This window comes from Eucyclogobius newberryi, unplaced genomic scaffold (genome assembly GCF_026437365.1).
Source record: "Eucyclogobius newberryi isolate DKJ021-1_F unplaced genomic scaffold, fEucNew1.0.hap1 SCAF_4, whole genome shotgun sequence".
NCBI lineage: Eukaryota > Metazoa > Chordata > Actinopteri > Gobiiformes > Gobiidae > Eucyclogobius > Eucyclogobius newberryi.
In genome coordinates, this window is record NW_027316056.1 from 32455474 (window position 1) to 32479274 (window position 23801).

Sequence of the window (23801 nt, forward strand, 5' to 3'; positions counted from 1 at the left end):
TATGGCTCTTGTATGGCTCTTGTATGACTCTTGTATGACTCTTGTATGACTCTTGTATGGCTCCTGTATGGCTCTTGTATAACTCTTGTATGACTCTTGTATGACTCTTGTATGACTCTTGTATGACTCTTGTATGGCTCTTGTATGACTCTTGTATAACTCTTGTATGCCTCTTCTATGCCTCTTCTATGCCTCTTCAATGCCTCTTTATGGCTTTGTGTATGACTCTTGTATGACTCTTGTATAACTCTTGTATGACTCTTGTATGGCTCTTGTATGGCTCTTGTATGACTCTTGTATGACTCTTGTATAACTCTTGTATGACTCTTGTATAACTCTTGTATGACTCTTGTATAACTCTTGTATGGCTCTTGTATGCCTCTTCTATGCCTCTTTATGGCTTTGTGTATGACTCTTGTATGCCTCTTGTAAGACTCTTGTATGACTCTTCTGTGCCTCTTGTATGACTCTTCTTTGTCTCTCGTATGCCTCTCGTATGGCTCTTCTATGCCTCTCGTATGCCTCTCGTATGACTCTTCTATGACTCTTCTATGGCTCTTCTATGACTCTTGTATGACCCTTGTGTGACTCTTGTATAGCTCTTGTATGACTCTTGTATGACTCTTGTATGGCTCTTGTATGGCTCTTCTATGACTCTTGTTTGACTCTTGTAAGGCTCTTGTATGGCTCTTCTATGATTCTTGATTGACTCTTGTATAACTCTTGTATGGCTCTTGTATGACTCTTGTATGACTCTTGTATGGCTCTTGTATGACTCTTGTATGGCTCTTGTTTGGCTCTTGTATGGCTCTTCTATGACTCTTGTATGACTCTTGTATGGCTCTTGTATGACTCTTGTATGACTCTTGTATGACTCTTGTATGGCTCTTGTATGACTCTTGTATGGCTCTTGTATGACTCTTGTATGGCTCTTGTATGACTCTTGTATGACTCTTGTATAACTCTCGATTGGCTCTTGTATGGCTCTTGTATGACTCTTGTATGACTCTTGTATAACTCTTGTATGACTCTTGTATGACGCTTGTATGGCTCTTGTATGGCTCTTGTATAACTCTTGTATGACTCTTGTATAACTCTTGTATGGCTCTTGTATGCCTCTTCTATGCCTCTTGTATGACTCTTGTATGCCTCTTGTATGACTCTTGCATGACTCTTGTATGACTCTTGTATAACTCTTGTATGACTTGTATGACTCTTGTATGGCTCTTGTATGGCTCTTCTATGACTCTTGTATGACTCTTGTATGACTCTTGTATGACTCTTGTATGCCTCTTCTATGCCTCTTTATGGCTCTTGTATGACTCTTGTATGACTCATGTATAACTCTTGTATGACTCTTGTATGACTCTTGTATGACTCTTGTATGCCTCTTCTATGCCTCTTTATGGCTCTTGTATGACTCTTGTATAACTCTTGTATGACTCTTGTATGACTCTTGTATGACTCTTGTATGACTCTTGTATGGCTCTTGTATGGCTCTTCTATGACTCTTGTATGACTCTTGTATAACTTTTGTATGACTCTTGTATGACTCTTGTATGTCTCTTCTATGCCTCTTTATGGCTCTTGTATGACTCTTGTATGACTCATGTATAACTCTTGTATGGCTCTTGTATGACTCTTGTATGACTCATTTATAACTCTTGTATGGCTCTTGTATAACTCTCGTATGGCTCTTGTATGGCTCTTGTATGACTCTTGTATGACTCTTGTATAACTCTTGTATGACTCTTGTATGGCTCTTCTATGCCTCTTCTATGCCTCTTTATGGCTCTTGTATGACTCTTGTATGACTCTTGTATAACTCTTGTATGACTCTTGTATGGCTCTTGTATGACTCTTGTATAACTCTTGTATGACTCTTGTATGACTCTTGTATGACTCTTGTATGCCTCTTCTATGCCTCTTCTATGCCTCTTTATGGCTCTTGTATGGCTCTTGCATGACTCTTGTATAACTCTTGTATGACTCTTGTATGACTCTTGTATGACTCTTGTATGCCTCTTCTATGCCTCTTCTATGCCTCTTTATGGCTCTTGTATGGCTCTTGCATGACTCTTGTATAACTCTTGTATGACTCTTGTATAACTCTTGTATGCCTCTTCTATGCCTCTTCTATGCCTCTTTATGGCTCTTGTATGGCTCTTGCATGACTCTTGTATAACTCTTGTATGACTCTTGTATGACTTGTATGACTCTTGTATGGCTCTTGTATGGCTCTTCTATGACTCTTGTATGACTCTTGTATAACTCTTGTATGACTCTTGTATGCCTCTTCCATGCCTCTTCTATGCCTCTTTATGGCTCTTGTATGACTCTTGTATGACTCATGTATAACTCTTGTATGGCTCTTGTATGACTCTTGTATGACTCATTTATAACTCTTGTATGGCTCTTGTATAACTCTCGTATGGCTCTTGTATGGCTCTTGTATGACTCTTGTATGACTCTTGTATAACTCTTGTATGACTCTTGTATGGCTCTTCTATGCCTCTTCTATGCCTCTTTATGGCTCTTGTATGACTCTTGTATGACTCTTGTATAACTCTTGTATGACTCTTGTATGGCTCTTGTATGACTCTTGTATAACTCTTGTATGACTCTTGTATGACTCTTGTATGACTCTTGTATGCCTCTTCTATGCCTCTTCTATGCCTCTTTATGGCTCTTGTATGGCTCTTGCATGACTCTTGTATAACTCTTGTATGACTCTTGTATGACTCTTGTATGACTCTTGTATGCCTCTTCTATGCCTCTTTATGGCTCTTGTATGGCTCTTGCATGACTCTTGTATAACTCTTGTATGACTCTTGTATAACTCTTGTATGCCTCTTCTATGCCTCTTCTATGCCTCTTTATGGCTCTTGTATGGCTCTTGCATGACTCTTGTATAACTCTTGTATGACTCTTGTATGACTTGTATGACTCTTGTATGGCTCTTGTATGGCTCTTCTATGACTCTTGTATGACTCTTGTATAACTCTTGTATGACTCTTGTATGCCTCTTCCATGCCTCTTCTATGCCTCTTTATGGCTCTTGTATGACTCTTGTATGACTCATGTATAACTCTTGTATGACTCTTGTATTACTCTTGTATGACTCTTTAATGCCTCTTCTATGCCTCTTCTATGCCTCTTGTATGGCTCTTGTATGACTCTTGTATGACTCTTGTATGACTCATGTATAACTCTTGTATGACTTGTATAACTCTTGTATGACTCTTGTATGACTCTTGTATGACTCTTGTATAACTCTTGTATAACTCTTGAATGACTCTTGTATGGCTCTTGTATGGCTCTTGTATGACTCTTGTATGACTCTTGTATGACTCTTGTATAACTCTTGTATGACTCTTGTATGACTCTTGTATGCCTCTTCTATGCCTCTTTATGGCTCTTGTATGACTCTTGTATGACTCATGTATAACTTGTATGGTTCTTGTATGACTCTTGTATGACTCATGTATAACTCTTGTATGGCTCTTGTATAACTCTTGTATGACTCTTGTATGCCTCTTCTATGCCTCTTTATGGCTCTTGTATGACTCATGTATGACTCTTTTATGGCTCTTGTATGACTCTTGTAAGACTATTGTATGACTCTTGTATGGCTCATGTATGACTCTTGTATGACTCTTGTATAACTCTTGTATGACTCTTGTATAACTCTTGTATGCCTCTTCTATGCCTCTTCTATGCCTCTTCTATGCCTCTTTATGGCTTTGTGTATGACTCTTGTATGACTCTTGTGTGACTATTGTATGACTCTTGTATGGCTCTTGTATGGCTCTTGTATGACTCTTGTATGACTCTTGTATGACTCTTGTATAACTCTTGTATGACTCTTGTATAACTCTTGTATGGCTCTTGTATGCCTCTTCTATGCCTCTTTATGGCTTTGTGTATGACTCTTGTATGACTCTTGTATAACTCTTGTATGACTCTTGTATGGCTCTTGTATGGCTCTTGTATGACTCTTGTATGACTCTTGTATGACTCTTGTATGGCTCCTGTATGGCTCTTGTATAACTCTTGTATGACTCTTGTATGACTCTTGTATGGCTCTTGTATGACTCTTGTATAACTCTTGTATGCCTCTTCTATGCCTCTTCTATGCCTCTTTATGGCTTTGTGTATGACTCTTGTATGACTCTTGTATAACTCTTGTATGACTCTTGTATGGCTCTTGTATGGCTCTTGTATGACTCTTGTATGGCTCTTGTATGACTCTTGTATAACTCTTGTATGACTCTTGTATAACTCTTGTATGACTCTTGTATAACTCTTGTATGGCTCTTGTATGCCTCTTCTATGCCTCTTTATGGCTTTGTGTATGACTCTTGTATGACTCTTGTATAACTCTTGTATGACTCTTGTATGGCTCTTGTATGGCTCTTGTATGGCTCTTGTATGGCTCTTGTATGGCTCTTGTATGACTCTTGTATGACTCTTGTATGACTCTTGTATGGCTCTTGTATGGCTCTTGTATAACTCTTGTATGACTCTTGTATAACTCTTGTATGGCTCTTGTATGACTCTTGTATGACTCTTGTATGACTCTTGTATGCCTCTTCTATGCCTCTTTATGGCTCTTGTATGACTCATGTATAACTCTTGTATGACTCTTTTATGGCTCTTGTATGGCTCTTGTATGACTCTTGTATGACTATTGTATGACTCTTGTATGGCTCATGTATGGCTCTTGTATGACTCTTGTATAACTCTTGTATAACTCTTGTATAACTCTTGTATGACTCTTGCATGACTATTGTATGCCTCTTCTATGCCTCTTCTATGCCTCTTTATGGCTCTTGTATGACTCTTGTATGACTCATGTATAACTTGTATGGTTCTTGTATGACTCTTGTATGACTCATGTATAACTCTTGTATGGCTCTTGTATAACTCTTGTATGACTCTTGTATGACTCTTGTATGCCTCTTCTATGCCTCTTTATGGCTCTTGTATGACTCATGTATAACTCTTGTATGACTCTTGTATGACTCTTTTATGGCTCTTGTATGACTCTTGTATGACTATTGTATGACTCTTGTATGGCTCATGTATGGCTCTTGTATGACTCTTGTATGACTCTTGTATAACTCTTGTATGACTCTTGTATAACTCTTGTATGGCTCTTGTATGCCTCTTCTATGCCTCTTCTATGCCTCTTTATGGCTTTGTGTATGACTCTTGTATGACTCTTGTATGACTATTGTATGACTCTTGTATGGCTCTTGTATGGCTCTTGTATGACTCTTGTATGACTCTTGTATAACTCTTGTATGACTCTTGTATAACTCTTGTATGGCTCTTGTATGCCTCTTCTATGCCTCTTTATGGCTTTGTGTATGACTCTTGTATGACTCTTGTATAACTCTTGTATGACTCTTGTATGGCTCTTGTATGGCTCTTGTATGGCTCTTGTATGACTCTTGTATGACTCTTGTATGGCTCTTGTATGACTCTTGTATGACTCTTGTATGACTCTTGTATGACTCTTGTATGGCTCTTGTATGACTCTTGTATAACTCTTGTATGCCTCTTCTATGTCTCTTCTATGCCTCTTCTATGCCTCTTTATGGCTTTGTGCATGACTCCTGTATGACTCTTGTATAACTCTTGTATGACTCCTGTATGGCTCTTGTATGGCTCTTGTATGACTCTTGTATGACTCTTGTATGGCTCTTGTATGGCTCTTGTATGACTCTTGTATGACTCTTGTATAACTCTTGTATGGCTCTTGTATGCCTCTTCTATGCCTCTTCTATGCCTCTTTATGGCTTTGTGTATGACTCTTGTATGACTCTTGTATAACTCTTGTATGACTCTTGTATGGCTCTTGTATGGCTCTTGTATGGCTCTTGTATGACTCTTGTATGACTCTTGTATGACTCTTGTATGACTCTTGTATGGCTCTTGTATGGCTCTTGTATAACTCTTGTATGACTCTTGTATAACTCTTGTATGGCTCTTGTATGACTCTTGTATGACTCTTGTATGACTCTTGTATGCCTCTTCTATGCCTCTTTATGGCTCTTGTATGACTCATGTATAACTCTTGTATGACTCTTGTATGACTCTTTTATGGCTCTTGTATGGCTCTTGTATGACTATTGTATGACTCTTGTATGGCTCATGTATGGCTCTTGTATGACTCTTGTATGACTCTTGTATAACTCTTGTATGGCTCTTGTATGCCTCTTCTATGCCTCTTCTATGCCTCTTTATGGCTTTGTGTATGACTCTTGTATGACTATTGTATGACTCTTGTATGGCTCATGTATGGCTCTTGTATGACTCTTGTATGACTCTTGTATGCCTCTTGTATGCCTCTTTATGGCTCTTGTATGGCTCTTGCATGACTCTTGTATAACTCTTGTATGACTCTTGTATGACTCTTGTATAACTCTTGTATGACTTGTATGACTCTTGTATGGCTCTTGTATGGCTCTTCTATGACTCTTGTATGACTCTTGTATAACTCTTGTATGACTCTTGTATGCCTCTTCCATGCCTCTTCTATGCCTCTTTATGGCTCTTGTATGACTATTGTATGACTCATGTATAACTCTTGTATGACTCTTGTATGACTCTTGTATGACTCTTTTATGCCTCTTCCATGCCTCTTCTATGCCTCTTTATGGCTCTTGTATGACTCTTGTATGACTCTTGTATGACTCATGTATAACTCTTGTATGACTTGTATAACTCTTCTATGACTCTTGTATGACTCTTGTATGACTCTTGTATGACTCTTGTATGACTCTTGTATGGCTCTTGTATGGCTCTTGTATGGCTCTTGTATGGCTCTTCTATGACTCTTGTATGACTCTTGTATAACTCTTGTATGACTCTTGTATGACTCTTGTATGCCTCTTCTATGCCTCTTCTATGCCTCTTTATGGCTCTTGTATCACTCTTGTATGACTCATGTATAACTTGTATGGTTCTTGTATGACTCTTGTATGACTCATGTATAACTCTTGTATGGCTCTTGTATAACTCTTGTATGACTCTTGTATGACTCTTGTATGCCTCTTCTATGCCTCTTTATGGCTCTTGTATGACTCATGTATAACTCTTGTATGACTCTTTTATGACTCTTTTATGGCTCTTGTATGACTCTTGTATGACTCTTGTATGGCTCATGTATGGCTCTTGTATGACTCTTGTACGACTCTTGTATAACTCTTGTATGACTCTTGTATAACTCTTGTATGGCTCTTGTATGCCTCTTCTATGCCTCTTCTATGCCTCTTTATGGCTTTGTGTATGACTCTTGTATGACTCTTGTATGACTATTGTATAACTCTTGTATGACTCTTGTATAACTCTTGTATGGCTCTTGTATGCCTCTTCTATGCCTCTTTATGGCTTTGTGTATGACTCTTGTATAACTCTTGTATGACTCTTGTATGGCTCTTGTATGGCTCTTGTATGACTCTTGTATGACTCTTGTATGACTCTTGTATGGCTCCTGTATGGCTCTTGTATAACTCTTGTATGACTCTTGTATGACTCTTGTATGACTCTTGTATGGCTCTTGTATGACTCTTGTATAACTCTTGTATGCCTCTTCTATGCCTCTTCTATGCCTCTTTATGGCTTTGTGTATGACTCTTGTATGACTCTTGTATAACTCTTGTATGACTCTTGTATGGCTCTTGTATGGCTCTTGTATGACTCTTGTATGGCTCTTGTATGACTCTTGTATAACTCTTGTATAACTCTTGTATGACTCTTGTATAACTCTTGTATGACTCTTGTATAACTCTTGTATGGCTCTTGTATGCCTCTTCTATGCCTCTTTATGGCTTTGTGTATGACTCTTGTATGACTCTTGTATAACTCTTGTATGACTCTTGTATGGCTCTTGTATGGCTCTTGTATGGCTCTTGTATGACTCTTGTATGACTCTTGTATGACTCTTGTATGGCTCTTGTATGGCTCTTGTATAACTCTTGTATGACTCTTGTATAACTCTTGTATGGCTCTTGTATGACTCTTGTATGACTCTTCTATGCCTCTTTATGGCTCTTGTATGACTCATGTATAACTCTTGTATGACTCTTTTATGGCTCTTGTATGGCTCTTGTATGACTCTTGTATGACTCTTGTATGGCTCATGTATGGCTCTTGTATGACTCTTGTATGACTCTTGTATAACTCTTGTATGGCTCTTGTATGCCTCTTCTATGCCTCTTCTATGCCTCTTTATGGCTTTGTGTATGACTCTTGTATGACTATTGTATGACTCTTGTATGGCTCTTGTATGACTCTTGTATGACTCTTGTATGCCTCTTGTATGCCTCTTTATGGCTCTTGTATGGCTCTTGCATGACTCATGTATAACTCTTGTATGACTCTTGTATGACTCTTGTATGACTCTTGTATAACTCTTGTATGACTCTTGTATAACTCTTGTATGGCTCTTGTATGCCTCTTCTATGCCTCTTTATGGCTTTGTGTATGACTCTTGTATAACTCTTGTATGACTCTTGTATGGCTCTTGTATGGCTCTTGTATGACTCTTGTATGACTCTTGTATGACTCTTGTATGGCTCCTGTATGGCTCTTGTATAACTCTTGTATGACTCTTGTATGACTCTTGTATGGCTCTTGTATGACTCTTGTATAACTCTTGTATGCCTCTTCTATGCCTCTTCTATGCCTCTTCTATGCCTCTTTATGGCTTTGTGTATGACTCTTGTATGACTCTTGTATAACTCTTGTATGACTCTTGTATGGCTCTTGTATGGCTCTTGTATGACTCTTGTATGGCTCTTGTATGACTCTTGTATAACTCTTGTATAACTCTTGTATGACTCTTGTATAACTCTTGTATGACTCTTGTATGGCTCTTGTATGGCTCTTGTATGGCTCTTGTATGACTCTTGTATAACTCTTGTATGACTCTTGTATAACTCTTGTATGGCTCTTGTATGACTCTTGTATGACTCTTGTATGACTCTTGTATGCCTCTTCTATGCCTCTTTATGGATCTTGTATGACTCATGTATAACTCTTGTATGACTCTTGTATGACTCTTTTATGGCTCTTGTATGGCTCTTGTATGACTCTTGTATGACTATTGTATGACTCTTGTATGGCTCATGTATGGCTCTTGTATGACTCTTGTATGACTCTTGTATGACTCTTGTATAACTCTTGTATGACTCTTGTATGACTCTTGTATGGCTCTTGTATAACTCTTGTATGACTCTTGTATGACTATTGTATGCCTCTTCTATGCCTCTTCTATGCCTCTTTATGGCTCTTGTATGACTCTTGTATGACTCATGTATAACTTGTATGGTTCTTGTATGACTCTTGTATGACTCATGTATAACTCTTGTATGGCTCTTGTATAACTCTTGTATGACTCTTGTATGACTCTTGTATGCCTCTTCTATGCCTCTTTATGGCTCTTGTATGACTCATGTATAACTCTTGTATGACTCTTGTATGACTCTTGTATGACTCTTGTATGACTCTTGTATAACTCTTGTATGGCTCTTGTATGCCTCTTCTATGCCTCTTCTATGCCTCTTTATGGCTTTGTGTATGACTCTTGTATGACTCTTGTATGACTATTGTATGACTCTTGTATGGCTCTTGTATGGCTCTTGTATGACTCTTGTATGACTCTTTTATGGCTCTTGTATGACTATTGTATGACTCTTGTATGGCTCATGTATGGCTCTTGTATGACTCTTGTATGACTCTTGTATAACTCTTGTATGCCTCTTCTATGCCTCTTCTATGCCTCTTTATGGCTTTGTGTATGACTCTTGTATGACTCTTGTATGACTATTGTATGACTCTTGTATGGCTCTTGTATGGCTCTTGTATGACTCTTGTATGACTCTTGTATGACTCTTGTATGACTCTTGTATGGCTCCTGTATGGCTCTTGTATAACTCTTGTATGACTCTTCTATGCCTCTTTATGGCTTTGTGTATTACTCTTGTATGACTCTTGTATAACTCTTGTATGACTCTTGTATGGCTCTTGTATGGCTCTTGTATGACTCTTGTATGACTCTTGTATGACTCTTGTATGACTCTTGTATGGCTCCTGTATGGCTCTTGTATAACTCTTGTATGACTCTTGTATGACTCATGTATAACTTGTATGGTTCTTGTATGACTCTTGTATGACTCATGTATAACTCTTGTATGGCTCTTGTATAACTCTTGTATGACTCTTGTATGACTCTTGTATGCCTCTTCTATGCCTCTTTATGGCTCTTGTATGACTCATGTATAACTCTTGTATGACTCTTTTATGGCTCTTGTATGACTCTTGTATGACTATTGTATGACTCTTGTATGGCTCATGTATGGCTCTTGTATGACTCTTGTATGACTCTTGTATAACTCTTGTATGACTCTTGTATAACTCTTGTATGGCTCTTGTATGCCTCTTCTATGCCTCTTCTATGCCTCTTTATGGCTTTGTGTATGACTCTTGTATGACTCTTGTATGACTATTGTATGACTCTTGTATGGCTCTTGTATGGCTCTTGTATGACTCTTGTATGACTCTTGTATAACTCTTGTATGACTCTTGTATAACTCTTGTATGGCTCTTGTATGCCTCTTCTATGCCTCTTTATGGCTTTGTGTATGACTCTTGTATAACTCTTGTATGACTCTTGTATGGCTCTTGTATGGCTCTTGTATGACTCTTGTATGACTCTTGTATGACTCTTGTATGGCTCTTGTATAACTCTTGTATAACTCTTGTATGACTCTTGTATGACTCTTGTATGGCTCTTGTATGACTCTTGTATAACTCTTGTATGCCTCTTCTATGCCTCTTCTATGCCTCTTCTATGCCTCTTTATGGCTTTGTGCATGACTCTTGTATGACTCTTGTATAACTCTTGTATGGCTCTTGTATGACTCTTGTATGGCTCTTGTATGGCTCTTGTATAACTCTTGTATGACTCTTGTATAACTCTTGTATGGCTCTTGTATGACTCTTGTATGACTCTTGTATGACTCTTGTATGACTCTTGGATGACTCTTGTATGACTCTTGTATGCCTCTTCTATGCCTCTTTATGGCTCTTGTATGACTCATGTATAACTCTTGTATGACTCTTGTATGACTCTTTTATGGCTCTTGTATGGCTCTTGTATGACTCTTGTATGACTCTTGTATAACTCTTGTATGGCTCTTGTATGCCTCTTCTATGCCTCTTCTATGCCTCTTTATGGCTTTGTGTATGACTCTTGTATGACTATTGTATGACTCTTGTATGGCTCTTGTATGACTCTTGTATGACTCTTGTATGCCTCTTGTATGCCTCTTTATGGCTCTTGTATGGCTCTTGCATGACTCTTGTATAACTCTTGTATGACTCTTGTATGACTCTTGTATGACTCTTGTATGACTCTTGTATAACTCTTGTATGACTCTTGTATGGCTCTTGTATGGCTCTTCTATGACTCTTGTATGACTCTTGTATAACTCTTGTATGACTCTTGTATGACTCTTGTATGCCTCTTCCATGCCTCTTCTATGCCTTTTTATGGCTCTTGTATGACTCTTGTATGACTCATGTATAACTCTTGTATGACTCTTGTATGACTCTTGTATGACTCTTTTATGCCTCTTCTATGCCTCTTCTATGCCTCTTTATGGCTCTTGTATGACTCTTGTATGACTCTTGTATGACTCTTGTATAACTCTTGTATGATTCTTGTATGCCTCTTCTATGCCTCTTTATGGCTCTTGTATGACTCATGTATAACTCTTGTATGACTCTTGTATGACTCTTTTATGGCTCTTGTATGGCTCTTGTATGACTCTTGTATGACTATTGTATGACTCTTGTATGGCTCATGTATGGCTCTTGTATGACTCTTGTATGACTCTTGTATAACTCTTGTATGGCTCTTGTATGACTCTTGTATGACTCTTGTATGACTCTTGTATGACTCTTGTATGCCTCTTCTATGCCTCTTTATGGCTCTTGTATGACTCATGTATAACTCTTGTATGACTCTTTTATGGCTCTTGTATGACTCTTGTATGACTATTGTATGACTCTTGTATGGCTCATGTATGGCTCTTGTATGACTCTTGTATGACTCTTGTATAACTCTTGTATGACTCTTGTATAACTCTTGTATGGCTCTTGTATGCCTCTTCTATGCCTCTTCTATGCCTCTTTATGGCTTTGTGTATGACTCTTGTATGACTCTTGTATGACTATTGTATGACTCTTGTATGGCTCTTGTATGGCTCTTGTATGACTCTTGTATGACTCTTGTATAACTCTTGTATGACTCTTGTATAACTCTTGTATGGCTCTTGTATGCCTCTTCTATGCCTCTTTATGGCTTTGTGTATGACTCTTGTATGACTCTTGTATAACTCTTGTATGACTCTTGTATGGCTCTTGTATGGCTCTTGTATGACTCTTGTATGACTCTTGTATGACTCTTGTATGGCTCTTGTATAACTCTTGTATAACTCTTGTATGACTCTTGTATGACTCTTGTATGGCTCTTGTATGACTCTTGTATAACTCTTGTATGCCTCTTCTATGCCTCTTCTATGCCTCTTCTATGCCTCTTTATGGCTTTGTGCATGACTCTTGTATGACTCTTGTATAACTCTTGTATGGCTCTTGTATGACTCTTGTATGGCTCTTGTATGGCTCTTGTATAACTCTTGTATGACTCTTGTATAACTCTTGTATGGCTCTTGTATGACTCTTGTATGACTCTTGTATGACTCTTGTATGACTCTTGGATGACTCTTGTATGACTCTTGTATGCCTCTTCTATGCCTCTTTATGGCTCTTGTATGACTCATGTATAACTCTTGTATGACTCTTGTATGACTCTTTTATGGCTCTTGTATGGCTCTTGTATGACTCTTGTATGACTCTTGTATAACTCTTGTATGGCTCTTGTATGCCTCTTCTATGCCTCTTCTATGCCTCTTTATGGCTTTGTGTATGACTCTTGTATGACTATTGTATGACTCTTGTATGGCTCTTGTATGACTCTTGTATGACTCTTGTATGCCTCTTTATGGCTCTTGTATGGCTCTTGCATGACTCTTGTATAACTCTTGTATGACTCTTGTATGACTCTTGTATGACTCTTGTATGACTCTTGTATAACTCTTGTATGACTCTTGTATGGCTCTTGTATGGCTCTTCTATGACTCTTGTATGACTCTTGTATAACTCTTGTATGACTCTTGTATGACTCTTGTATGCCTCTTCCATGCCTCTTCTATGCCTCTTTATGGCTCTTGTATGACTCTTGTATGACTCATGTATGACTCTTGTATGACTCTTGTATGACTCTTTTATGCCTCTTCTATGCCTCTTCTATGCCTCTTTATGGCTCTTGTATGACTCTTGTATGACTCTTGTATGACTCTTGTATAACTCTTGTATGATTCTTGTATGCCTCTTCTATGCCTCTTTATGGCTCTTGTATGACTCATGTATAACTCTTGTATGACTCTTGTATGACTCTTTTATGGCTCTTGTATGGCTCTTGTATGACTCTTGTATGACTATTGTATGACTCTTGTATGGCTCATGTATGGCTCTTGTATGACTCTTGTATGACTCTTGTATAACTCTTGTATGGCTCTTGTATGACTCTTGTATGACTCTTGTATGACTCTTGTATGACTCTTGTAAGCCTCTTCTATGCCTCTTTATGGCTCTTGTATGACTCATGTATAACTCTTGTATGACTCTTGTATGACTCTTTTATGGCTCTTGTATGGCTCTTGGATGACTCTTGTATGACTCTTGTATGCCTCTTCTATGCCTCTTTATGGCTCTTGTATGACTCATGTATAACTCTTGTATGACTCTTGTATGACTCTTTTATGGCTCTTGTATGGCTCTTGTATGACTCTTGTATGACTCTTGTATAACTCTTGTATGGCTCTTGTATGCCTCTTCTATGCCTCTTCTATGCCTCTTTATGGCTTTGTGTATGACTCTTGTATGACTATTGTATGACTCTTGTATGGCTCTTGTATGACTCTTGTATGACTCTTGTATGCCTCTTTATGGCTCTTGTATGGCTCTTGCATGACTCTTGTATAACTCTTGTATGACTCTTGTATGACTCTTGTATGACTCTTGTATGACTCTTGTATAACTCTTGTATGACTCTTGTATGGCTCTTGTATGGCTCTTCTATGACTCTTGTATGACTCTTGTATAACTCTTGTATGACTCTTGTATGACTCTTGTATGCCTCTTCCATGCCTCTTCTATGCCTCTTTATGGCTCTTGTATGACTCTTGTATGACTCATGTATAACTCTTGTATGACTCTTGTATGACTCTTGTATGACTCTTTTATGCCTCTTCTATGCCTCTTCTATGCCTCTTTATGGCTCTTGTATGACTCTTGTATGACTCTTGTATGACTCTTGTATAACTCTTGTATGATTCTTGTATGCCTCTTCTATGCCTCTTTATGGCTCTTGTATGACTCATGTATAACTCTTGTATGACTCTTGTATGACTCTTTTATGGCTCTTGTATGGCTCTTGTATGACTCTTGTATGACTATTGTATGACTCTTGTATGGCTCATGTATGGCTCTTGTATGACTCTTGTATGACTCTTGTATAACTCTTGTATGGCTCTTGTATGACTCTTGTATGACTCTTGTATGACTCTTGTATGACTCTTGTATGCCTCTTCTATGCCTCTTTATGGCTCTTGTATGACTCATGTATAACTCTTGTATGACTCTTGTATGACTCTTTTATGGCTCTTGTATGGCTCTTGTATGACTCTTGTATGACTATTGTATGACTTTTGTATGGCTCATGTATGGCTCTTGTATGACTCTTGTATGACTCTTGTATAACTCTTGTATGGCTCTTGTATGCCTCTTCTATGCCTCTTTATGGCTTTGTGTATGACTCTTGTATGACTCTTGTATGACTATTGTATGACTCTTGTATGGCTCATGTATGGCTCTTGTATGACTCTTGTATGACTCTTGTATGCCTCTTGTATGCCTCTTTATGGCTCTTGTATAGCTCTTGCATGACTCTTGTATAACTCTTGTATGACTCTTGTATGACTCTTGTATGACTCTTGTATGACTCTTGTATGACTTGTATGACTCTTGTATGGCTCTTGTATGGCTCTTCTATGACTCTTGTATGACTCTTGTATAACTCTTGTATGACTCTTGTATGCCTCTTCCATTCCTCTTCTATGCCTCTTTATGGCTCTTGTATGACTCTTGTATGACTCATGTATGACTCTTGTATGACTCTTGTATGACTCTTGTATGACTCTTGTATGACTCTTCTATGCCTCTTCTATGCCTCTTTATGGCTCTTGTATGACTCTTGTATGACTCTTGTATGACTCATGTATAACTCTTGTATGACTTGTATAACTCTTGTATGACTCTTGTATAACTCTTGTATGACTCTTGTATGACTCTTGTATAACTCTTGTATGACTCTTGTATGACTCTTGTATGACTCTTGTATGACTATTGTATGACTCTTGTATGGCTCATGTATGGCTCTTGTATGACTCTTGTATGACTCTTGTATGCCTCTTGTATGCCTCTTTATGGCTCTTGTATAGCTCTTGCATGACTCTTGTATAACTCTTGTATGACTCTTGTATGACTCTTGTATGACTCTTGTATGACTCTTGTATGACTTGTATGACTCTTGTATGGCTCTTGTATGGCTCTTCTATGACTCTTGTATGACTCTTGTATAACTCTTGTATGACTCTTGTATGCCTCTTCCATTCCTCTTCTATGCCTCTTTATGGCTCTTGTATGACTCTTGTATGACTCATGTATGACTCTTGTATGACTCTTGTATGACTCTTGTATGACTCTTGTATGACTCTTCTATGCCTCTTCTATGCCTCTTTATGGCTCTTGTATGACTCTTGTATGACTCTTGTATGACTCATGTATAACTCTTGTATGACTTGTATAACTCTTGTATGACTCTTGTATAACTCTTGTATGACTCTTGTATGACTCTTGTATAACTCTTGTATGACTCTTGTATGACTCTTGTATGGCTCTTGTATGGCTCTTCTATGACTCTTGTATGACTCTTGTATAACTCTTGTATGACTCTTGTATGACTCTTGTATGCCTCTTCTATGCCTCTTCTATGCCTCTTTATGGCTCTTGTATCACTCTTGTATGACTCATGTATAACTTGTATGGTTCTTGTATGACTCTTGTATGACTCATGTATAACTCTTGTATGGCTCTTGTATAACTCTTGTATGACTCTTGTATGACTCTTGTATGCCTCTTCTATGCCTCTTTATGGCTCTTGTATGACTCATGTATAACTCTTGTATGACTCTTTTATGGCTCTTGTATGACTCTTGTATGACTCTTGTATGGCTCATGTATGGCTCTTGTATGACTCTTGTATGACTCTTGTATAACTCTTGTATGACTCTTGTATAACTCTTGTATGGCTCTTGTATGCCTCTTCTATGCCTCTTCTATGCCTCTTTATGGCTTTGTGTATGACTCTTGTATGACTCTTGTATGACTATTGTATGACTCTTGTATGGCTCTTGTATGGCTCTTGTATGACTCTTGTATGACTCTTTTATGGCTCTTGTATGACTCTTGTATGACTATTGTATGACTCTTGTATGGCTCATGTATGGCTCTTGTATGACTCTTGTATGACTCTTGTATAACTCTTGTATGACTCTTGTATAACTCTTGTATGCCTCTTCTATGCCTCTTCTATGCCTCTTTATGGCTTTGTGTATGACTCTTGTATGACTCTTGTATGACTATTGTATGACTCTTGTATGGCTCTTGTATGGCTCTTGTATGACTCTTGTATGACTCTTGTATAACTCTTGTATGACTCTTGTATAACTCTTGTATGGCTCTTGTATGCCTCTTCTATGCCTCTTTATGGCTTTGTGTATTACTCTTGTATGACTCTTGTATAACTCTTGTATGACTCTTGTATGGCTCTTGTATGGCTCTTGTATGACTCTTGTATGACTCTTGTATGACTCTTGTATGACTCTTGTATGGCTCCTGTATGGCTCTTGTATAACTCTTGTATGACTCTTGTATGACTCTTGTATGGCTCTTGTATAACTCTTGTATAACTCTTGTATGCCTCTTCTATGCCTCTTCTATGCCTCTTTATGGCTTTGTGCATGACTCTTGTATGACTCTTGTATAACTCTTGTATGACTCTTGTATGGCTCTTGTATGGCTCTTGTATGACTCTTGTATGACTCTTGTATGACTCTTGTATGACTCTTGTATGGCTCTTGTATGACTCTTGTATGACTCTTGTATAACTCTTGTATGACTCTTGTATAACTCTTGTATGGCTCTTGTATGCCTCTTCTATGCCTCTTCTATGCCTCTTTATGGCTTTGTGTATGACTCTTGTATGACTCTTGTATAACTCTTGTATGGCTCTTGTATGGCTCTTGTATGGCTCTTGTATGGCTCTTTTATGACTCTTGTATGACTCTTGTATGACTCTTGTATGGCTCTTGTATAACTCTTGTATGACTCTTGTATAACTCTTGTATGGCTCTTGTATGACTCTTGTATGACTCTTGTATGACTCTTGTATGACTCTTCTATGCCTCTTCTATGCCTCTTTATGGCTCTTGTATGACTCATGTATAACTCTTGTATGACTCTTGTATGACTCTTTTATGGCTCTTGTATGGCTCTTGTATGACTCTTGTATGACTATTGTATGACTCTTGTATGGCTCATGTATGGCTCTTGTATGACTCTTGTATGACTCTTGTATAACTCTTGTATGGCTCTTGTATGCCTCTTCTATGCCTCTTTATGGCTTTGTGTATGACTCTTGTATGACTATTGTATGACTCTTGTATGGCTCATGTATGGCTCTTGTATGACTCTTGTATGACTCTTGTATAACTCTTGTATGGCTCTTGTATGCCTCTTCTATGCCTCTTCTATGCCTCTTTATGGCTTTGTGTATGACTCTTGTATGACTCTTGTATGACTCTTGTATGACTCTTGTATAACTCTTGTATGACTCTTGTATGACTCTTGTATAACTTGTATGACTCTTGTATAACTCTTGTATGGCTCTTGTATGCCTCTTCTATGCCTCTTATATGCCTCTTTATGGCTTTGTGTATGACTCTTCTATGACTCTTGTATAACTCTTGTATGACTCTTGTATGGCACTTGAATGACTCTTGTATGACTCTTGTATGACTCTTGTATGGCTCTTGTATGGCTCTTGTATAACTCTTGTATGACTCTTGTATGACTCTTGTATGACTCTTGTATGGCTCTTGTATGACTCTTGTATAACTCTTGTATGCCTCTTGTATGCCTCTTCTATGCCTCTTCTATGCCTCTTTATGGCTTTGTGTATGACTCTTGTATAACTCTTGTATGACTCTTGTATGACTCTTGTATGCCTCTTGTATTACTCTTGTATGACTCTTGTATGGCTCTTGTATGACTCTTGAGTAACTCTTGTATGACTCTTGTATAACTCTTGTATGACTCTTGTATAACTCTTGTATGGCTCTTGTATGCCTCTTCTATGCCTCTTCTATGCCTCTTTATGGCTTTGTGTATGACTCTTGTATAACTCTTGTATGACTCTTGTATGGCTCTTGTATGGCTCTTGTATGACTCTTGTATGACTCTTGTATGACTCTTGTATGACTCTTGTATAACTCTTGTATGGCTCTTGTATGACTCTTGTATGACTCTTGTATGGCTCTTGTATGGCTCTTGTATGACTCTTGTATAACTCTTGTATGACTCTTGTATAACTCTTGTATGACTCTTGTATAACTCTTGTATGCCTCTTCTATGCCTCTTCTATGCCTCTTTATGGCTTTGTGTATGACTCTTGTATGACTCTTGTATGGCTCTTGTATAACTCTTGTATGACTCTTGTATGGCTCTTGTATGGCTCTTGTATGGCTCTTGTATGACTCTTGTATGGCTCTTGTATGACTCTTGTATAACTCTTGTATGGCTCTTGTATGGCTCTTGTATGGCTCTTGTATGACTCTTGTATGACTCTTGTATGACTCTTGTATGGCTCTTGTACGGCTCTTGTATAACTCTTGTATGACTCTTGTATAACTCTTGAATGGCTCTTGTATGACTCTTGTATGACTCTTGTATGACTCTTGTATGCCTCTTCTATGCCTCTTTATGGCTCTTGTATGACTCATGTATAACTCTTGTATGACTCTTGTATGACTCTTTTATGGCTCTTGTATGGCTCTTGTATGACTCTTGTATGACTATTGTATGACTCTTGTATGGCTCATGTATGGCTCTTGTATGACTCTTGTATATCTCTTGTATGACTCTTGTATAACTCTTGTATGGCTCTTCTATGCCTCTTCTATGCCTCTTTATGGCTTTGTGTATGACTCTTGTATGACTCTTGTATGACTTGTATGACTATTGTATGACTCTTGTATGGCTCTTGTATGGCTCTTGTATGACTCTTGTATGACTCTTGTATAACTCTTGTATGACTCTTGTATGGCTCTTGTATGGCTCTTGTATGACTCTTGTATGACTCTTGTATGACTCTTGTATGGCTCTTGTATGGCTCTTGTATAACTCTTGTATGACTCTTGTATGACTCTTGTATGACTCTTGTATGGCTCTTGTATGACTCTTGTATAACTCTTGTATGCCTCTTCTATGCCTCTTCTATGCCTCTTCTATGCCTCTTTATGGCTTTGTGTATGACTCTTGTATGACTCTTGTATAACTCTTGTATGACTCTTGTATGGCTCTTGTATGGCTCTTGTATGACTCTTGTATGACTCTTGTATGACTCTTGTATGGCTCTTGTATGACTCTTGTATAACTGTTGTATGACTCTTGTATAACTCTTGTATGGCTCTTGTATGCCTCTTCTATGCCTCTTCTATGCCTCTTTATGGCTTTGTGTATGACTCTTGTATGACTTTTGTATGGCTCTTGTATGGCTCTTGTATGGCTCTTGTATGACTCTTGTATGACTCTTGTATGACTCTTGTATGGCTCTTGTATGACTCTTGTATAACTCTTGTATGGCTCTTGTATGGCTCTTGTATGACTCTTGTATGACTCTTGTATGCCTCTTCTATGCCTCTTTATGGCTCTTGTATGACTCATGTATAACTCTTGTATGACTCTTGTATGACTCTTTTATGGCTCTTGTATGGCTCTTGTATGACTCTTGTATGACTATTGTATGACTCTTGTATGGCTCATGTATGGCTCTTGTATGACTCTTGTATGACTCTTCTATGCCTCTTTATGGCTTTGTGTATGACTCTTGTATGACTATTGTATGACTCTTGTATGGCTCTTGTATGGCTCTTGTATGACTCTTTTATGACTCTTGTATAACTCTTGTATGACTCTTGTATAACTCTTGTATGACTCTTGTATGGCTCTTGTATGGCTCTTGTATGACTCTTGTATGACTCTTGTATGACTCTTGTATGGCTCTTGTATGGCTCTTGTATAACTCTTGTATGACTCTTGTATGACTCTTTTATGACTCTTGTATGGCTCTTGTATGACTCTTGTATAACTCTTGTATGCCTCTTCTATGCCTCTTCTATGCCTCTTTTATGCCTCTTTATGGCTTTGTGTATGACTCTTGTATGACTCTTGTATAACTCTTGTATGACTCTTTTATGGCTCTTGTATGGCTCTTGTATGACTCTTGTATGACTCTTGTATGACTCTTGTATGGCTCTTGTATGACTCTTGTATAACTCTTGTATGACTCTTGTATAACTCTTGTATGACTCTTGTATAACTCTTGTATGGCTCTTGTATGCCTCTTCTATGCCTCTTCTATGCCTCTTTATGGCTTTGTGTATGACTCTTGTATGACTCTTGTATAACTCTTGTATGACTCTTTTATGGCTCTTGTATGGCTCTTGTATGACTCTTGTATGACTCTTGTATGACTCTTGTATGGCTCTTGTATGACTCTTGTATAACTCTTGTATGGCTCTTGTATAACTCTTGTATGACTCTTGTATAACTCTTGTATGGCTCTTGTATAACTCTTGTATGACTCTTGTATAACTCTTGTATGGCTCTTGTATGACTCTTCTATGCCTCTTGTATGACTCTCGTATGACTCGCTGCATGTTTGTGTTTAGCTGCTTGCGGTGGCCTCCTCTCAAAGCTGAATGGAACCATCAGCACCCCCGGCTGGCCCAAAGAGTACCCCCCCAACAAGAACTGTGTGTGGCAGGTGGTGGCGCCCACACAGTACCGCATCTCCATGCAGTTTGAGGCCTTTGAGCTGGAGGGGAACGAGGTGAGACAACAGGACTAAACCAGGACTATAACAGGTCCAATCCAGGACTACAATAGGACTAAACCAGGACTAAATCAGGACTAAACCAGGACAAAACCAGGACTAAACAGGGACTACAATATGACTAAACCAGGACTACAGTAGGACTAAACCAGGACTACAGTAGGACTAAACCAGGACTACAATAAGACTATACAAGAACTACAATAGGACTAAACCAAGACTACAACAGGACTAAACCAGGACTATATCAAGACTAAACTAGGACAAAACCAGGACTAAACTAGGACTACAATAGGACTAAACCAGGACTAAAATAGGACTATACAAGAACTACAACAGGACTAAACCAGGATTAAATCAGGACTAAACCAGGACTACAATAGGACTACAATAGGGCTACAATAGGACTACAATAGGACTACAATAGGGCTACAATAGGACTACAATAATACTACAATAGGGCTACAATAGGACTACAATAGGGCTACAATAGGACTACAATAGGACTACAATAGGGCTACAATAGGACTACAATAAGACTACAATAGGGCTACAATAGGACTACAATAGGGCTACAATAGGACTACAATAAGACTACAATAGGGCTACAATAGGACTACAATAGGACTAAACCAGCACTACAATAGGACTAAACCAGGACTACAATAGGACTAAACCAGGACTATAATAGGACCAATCCAGGACTAAAATAGGACTCAACCAGGACTACAATAGGACTAAAATAGGACTAAACCAGGACGATAACAGGACGAAACCAGGACTACAGTAGGACCAAACCAGGACTACAGTAGGACTAAACTACGACTAATAGGACCAAACCAGGACTACAGTAGGACTAAACCAAGATTACAATAGGACTACAGTAGCACTAAACCAGGACTACAATAGGACTACAATAGGACTAAACCAGGACTACAATAGGACTACAATTGGACTACGACTATAACAGGACCAAACCAGGACTACATTAGGAGTAAACTACAACTATAATAGGACTAAACCAGGACTACAATAGGATCTAACCAGGACTACAGTAGGACTAACCAGGACTACAACAGGACCAAACCAGGACTACAGTAGGACTAAACTACAACTATAATAGGACTTAACCAGGACTACAATAGGATCTAACCAGGACTACAGTAGGACTAACCAGGACTACAGTAGGACTAAACTACGACTAATAGGACCAAACCAGGACTACAGTAGGACTAAACCAAGATTACAATAGGACTACAGTAGCACTAAACCAGGACTACAATAGGACTACAATAGGACTAAACCAGGACTACAATAGGACTACAATTGGACTACGACTATAACAGGACCAAACCAGGACTACATTAGGAGTAAACTACAACTATAATAGGACTAAACCAGGACTACAATAGGATCTAACCAGGACTACAGTAGGACTAACCAGGACTACAACAGGACCAAACCAGGACTACAGTAGGACTAAACTACAACTATAATAGGACTTAACCAGGACTACAATAGGATCTAACCAGGACTACAGTAGGACTAACCAGGACTACAACAGGACTAAGCCAGGACTACAATAGGACTAAACCAGGACTACAATAGGACCAAACCAGGACTACAATAGGACTACAGTAGGACTAACCAGGACTACAACAGGACTAAGCCAGGACTACAATAGGACTAAACCAGGACTACAATAGGACCAAACCAGGACTACAATAGGACTACAGTAGCACTAAACCATGACTACAGTAGGACTAAACCTGGACTAAACCAGGACTATAACAGGACTAAACCAGGACTACAATAGGACCAAACCAGGACTATAACAGGACTATAACAGGACCAAACCAAGTCTCCCTCTGGACTAAAACTGGGCTCAAAGCAGGACAAACGTTACGATGTAAACCAAACCCCACAGACTCTTTCAAACACGTAAAAACCCCAGACTTTATGATAGTTTTTAAGCGTTATCTGTGTGTGGCTCTAGGTGTGTAAATATGATTATGTGGAGGTGCGCAGCGGCTTGTCGTCGGACTCTAAGCTCCACGGGAAATACTGCGGCACAGAAGTCCCGGAGGTCATCACGTCTCAGTACAACAACATGAGGATCGAGTTCAGATCAGACAACACCGTCTCCAAGAAAGGGTTCAAGGCTCACTTCTTTTCAGGTGAGTCATGCGCCCTGAGTCTGTTTGTGATTTAGAAGACAAATCTTTACCAGTCTTCAATCTGAGTTAGTTTTAGTTCTTTGAATACAACTTTATTTAGGAGGGAAAGGGCTCTTGCGTATTCAAAACGACACAAGCATTCGTGTCGTTTTGTATCATTTGTTTCCATCAATATGACGTTTAGTTATGTTTCTAAAGAGAGTGAAAGCCATCATGTTAATTTGGTGAAACTACTGGCATCACCTGCTTGTCTC

At 38.6% G+C, this 23801-nt stretch overlaps 1 protein-coding gene across 1 annotated transcript in view; it reads left to right on the forward strand.

Annotated features, from left to right (window-relative positions):
• tll1 (tolloid-like 1) overlaps positions 1-23801 on the forward strand; it is a 72029-nt gene that overhangs the window by 34174 nt on the left and 14054 nt on the right. The window contains exons 16-17 of the mRNA XM_072463447.1: positions 21207-21367; positions 23367-23547. Coding sequence (XP_072319548.1) covers positions 21207-21367; positions 23367-23547 — 342 coding nt within the window. The remainder of the gene's footprint in view (positions 1-21206; positions 21368-23366; positions 23548-23801) is intronic.